The sequence below is a fragment of the Alosa sapidissima genome, chromosome 17, assembly GCF_018492685.1.
Source record: "Alosa sapidissima isolate fAloSap1 chromosome 17, fAloSap1.pri, whole genome shotgun sequence".
NCBI classification, from domain to species: Eukaryota; Metazoa; Chordata; class Actinopteri; order Clupeiformes; family Clupeidae; genus Alosa; species Alosa sapidissima.
This window is the reverse complement of record NC_055973.1, coordinates 11880053-11883974: the sequence shown is the minus strand read 5'-3', so window position 1 is coordinate 11883974 and position 3922 is coordinate 11880053. Positions and strand designations below refer to the sequence as shown.

The following is a 3922-nucleotide window of genomic DNA, read 5'->3' as shown; positions in this document are numbered from 1 at the left end:
AAAATTGTTCATTTTATTTTAATTATTTTAGGCTACGTTTAATACTACTATATAGTGCAACTAGCCTGCCTAGGCCTACACACAGATCACAAAAAGTGACGCACATTTTATATTGAATGTTTGGTTATATGGGGGTTACGGAAAGTTGATTTAACACCGAACCACATCGAGTGGACATTTTGGCCCATCGGATCTTTCTTTTATTTCGGATCTTTAATGATCACATGTTTAATGATCTTGTATGTTTCCCAAATCTTTTAGCCTGATATTGTTAAAACGTACAGCTTGCAAATATTTAAAACGAGCCTTTTTGGTATGTCTTAAATAACTTTTGACACGTCTTAGTTAATTCAATTAAACTTTTATTTTTGTTGTACAAAACAACTCCATTACAGTGTACAAATCTGCACAAAACCAGTTTAGTGCACGTTGCAATGATTTTCACGTGAAAACACTTCATTATAAGATTTTAGAAGAAAGACACAGATTGTTTCACGAATCCACCATTGTTGACATCCATAACATTGCATATCTGATGATTGCCATATAATATAAGGCAAATAATATCTATGGTATGCTATACAATGGTAAGACATTTGTATAGAGCTGTTGTATTTAAAACAAATATTTTAAACGGAATACATGCTTTTGCCTCTTAATAAATGTACCTGTTGGGAAACAGCTGCAAATAATTCCAACAGTCAAATCCAGTACATTTGCAAAGCAAGGTATTTGCACGAGCTTCCATAATTTTGCCTATGATAGTTGTGTTTCTTGATATCATACATTTTAATTGCACATGTTGATTTTTACATTGACACAACACAGGGCGTTATCAAAACGTTTGAAATAGCATTTTAATAATTGGTTGTCCGATATAAATGCTCTATACGGGGTTAATGTTTGTTTGCCAGTGTATTCTCAAAATAGCAGAACATAGCAAGTTTCCTACATTTAGGCAAATATGTTAATATACCAGGGCTTGACAAGTACATTATTTCATTGACATATGGACATTTGTAGATGTTTTTCATAATGCATTCGTTTTATTATTTCGTTCAGTTAGGCAGTTGAACATCTCCATCTGAGAAAACTCATAGGCTAAGGAGTCTCCAGAGAGCACGCATACATTAACATTAAAGTCGTCCCATAAATAGCCTAAATAAATAAACAAATAAATACACAAATAAATTGGCAAATAAAGTTAGCAGATTCTCTATAAATAGGCTACTCAATACACAAATGGCAATCTTAAGTTAATTCATTTGACATGTAAGGTGTTGACACTTCAAATCAATAAGACAGTCTTAGCCAAGTCCATTCTGTCATAACTAACTTCTTAAATCACTTCAATTTTGATTGTTCGGAATTGCAAGAGTTGGATCTTAATTGCATAGCTCATCTTGCCTTTATTGCTGCCTTATTTACTGTTGAACATACCCAAGAAAAATGAATTAGATCATGATTGCATTCGACTGTAAAACACATTATCGCAATACAGCAATTCTTTGATGATACACTGTACAAATGTTATACAAAATGATTTTATACAACACGTTCTCTGTGGTTTTCTGTGTAAGTCTGTAAGTTCTGTGATTATAAGTCATAATACCAATACTGCACATGGACCAATTGATTTGTTAATTTTCAGTTTGAAAACAAAACAGATTCGCTGATTTTCTACAAAACGATTCCACGACGAACTCTGTTTGCTCTGACGAAATTGTCCATTCAATTAAAATAAATAAATAAATAAATAATAAATCATCAGATGGCCAACAACCAAATCCCCATCTAAAAAGCAGAATGCATGTAAATAATACATGTGTGTTAAGTCTTTTATTTTCAGTAGGCTAATTACCCGGCAAAAAAGGACGCTCACGTTTGACTTTCTCTCATTAATTATGAAAAGTCGTGTTTAATTCATCTTGCACAGGATAAAACTGGCCGCGGAGATGAATGTCATAGGGGAAATGAATGTCGGAGGAGCCTCTTGACAGCGTATTCTGGCCGGAGGTACCACGCGCTGGCACAGAGCAGTAACGCATTCCGTAGTGGCAGCTCTTGCCATAATCAGCCGGGTCTTCCTGCTTAAGGGAGAAAATCCCATTAAAGTTAATAGGAGGGCTCAGTGGACCATCGAATTGGGGACTGGCACATTCTGGAGAGGTGCTCTCGTAGAACGATTCATAAGCGCTGCAATAACTGTAGGGCCGAAAGGGTTTCACGCTGTCCACCGTGCTGCCGACGTGGCCGGAGGCCGCAACGACATCCGGACTGTGGTAAGGTGGGTACATGGAGTCGTACGGGGACCTGCCAGAGAAGGACGCTTCCCCGTTGTGATCAGTAATGAAATTCCTGGCGTTCAGCTGGAGACAGCCAGCTACTAGATTGGTGGTGGGCTGCGACAGACCTTTGCAGAGTGTCTGAACAAAGGTCAGCAGGTCAGGTCGCTTACCGGTGTTTAGGATCTCGGACAAAGCCCAGATGTAGTTTTTGGCAAGACGCAGGGTCTCTATCTTGGATAGTTTCTGTGTTTTTGAGTAGCAGGGCACCACCTTCCGTAGGCTGTCTAGCGCATTGTTTAGGCCATGCATCCTGCTCCGCTCCCTTGCGTTGGCCTCCATGCGGCGAAGTTTAACTCTGTCAAAACGCGTTTTGGTCATCTTCTTTTTCCGCGGTCCGCGTCTCCTTGGCAAACCATTCTCATCTTGACCGTCATCACGGTCATCGTCGTCTCTCTCCGATTCTTCGTCCTCCAGCCCTCTGATATCGGTTTGAGAAATGTTGTCGTCTTCTTTAAAGGGGTCTGGTTTGGCGACCTTCATATTGCCATCGCAGTCCCGAGAAAAGTTTGCCATGAACTGAGACTCCATCATCACGGGCTCCTCAAATGGTAAAGTCAACATCGTCCTTGCTAAGGATAACGAGAAGGCAGTGTAAGAACGAATGTAAATGAATGCCTGTTCATTGTTTAAAGTATGTAGTCTGTCCCTGATGAAAAGCAAGCCATCCTACCATGGTCGGTGTTCTTGTCAAGAGACAGTTTTCTAACATCTAATGATTTAAAGAGCAACCTCCAGAAAATTTGAATCCAACATAAACATTTCAAAGCCGTAAGTGCAAAATAAAGCTAACATAATTTTCTAACATAATTAAATGAATTAATTCCCAGAATCACAATATCACAATTTCACAGAATTTATGAGAATAGTTGTGGCAAAAATATCACGTGCCCTTAATAATACACCGAATTCCTCTTACCTGTGCCTTGGGAGATTAATTAAAAGCGTGCATTGTCTTAATTGTTCTTAAAAGTTTTTTTTTCTAATCTCGTTTAGCTCCGGATGAGTCTCCTGCACCTTGCGCAGTTCACCAGTCCTCGCCGTGTTTTCCGCCACCCGCTTTCTCTCTTAGAGAAATGACACTGATGCCAACTGCCAAAGCTGGTACCCATGCCATCTGGTGCTTACGTCACGTGACAGTGCTCGTCACGTGGTTTGGTCTCGGGGGACATTTATCCCTCCCTGATCATCTGGCATGCCTCTAGCTGGGCACCACAGTGAAGGCACAATACACCCATAAACACACACACACACACACACACACACACACACAACACACACACACTTTATTTAAACCAGTTTTGCAGACAGATTTTTTCCCGTCAAGCTCTCCAAGTATGCATCATGATTTAATTGTGAAATTAAATCCTGTAGTCTCCATCTTCAACATAGTAGGGGAAAGATTATTTACAAATTTGATGCACAGACACATATACAAATGAGTTTAAGCCTATTTAGGTATGGGCCTTAATGCTATTTAAACAGTGTTTCCAATTGTTAAATCAGTAAGCTATTTTGCAATGTGTTTATGTTGTGTAAAATTCTTAGTCCATGCATGTGCATCACTCTTATGTATC

The 3922-nt window shown here is 39.2% G+C and overlaps 1 protein-coding gene across 1 annotated transcript; it reads right to left on the bottom strand.

The window, feature by feature from the left end:
- Nucleotides 1-391: 391 nt before the first annotated feature.
- neurod6a (neuronal differentiation 6a) lies at nucleotides 392-3393 on the bottom strand. The gene is made up of 2 exons (XM_042067811.1): nucleotides 3265-3393; nucleotides 392-2917 (listed from the first exon to the last, which is right to left on the bottom strand). The coding sequence occupies exon 2, from the start codon at nucleotides 2907-2909 to the stop codon at nucleotides 1899-1901; it is 1011 nt and encodes a 336-aa protein (XP_041923745.1). The 5' UTR covers nucleotides 2910-2917; nucleotides 3265-3393; the 3' UTR covers nucleotides 392-1898.
- Between the last annotated feature and the right edge of the window lie 529 nt (nucleotides 3394-3922).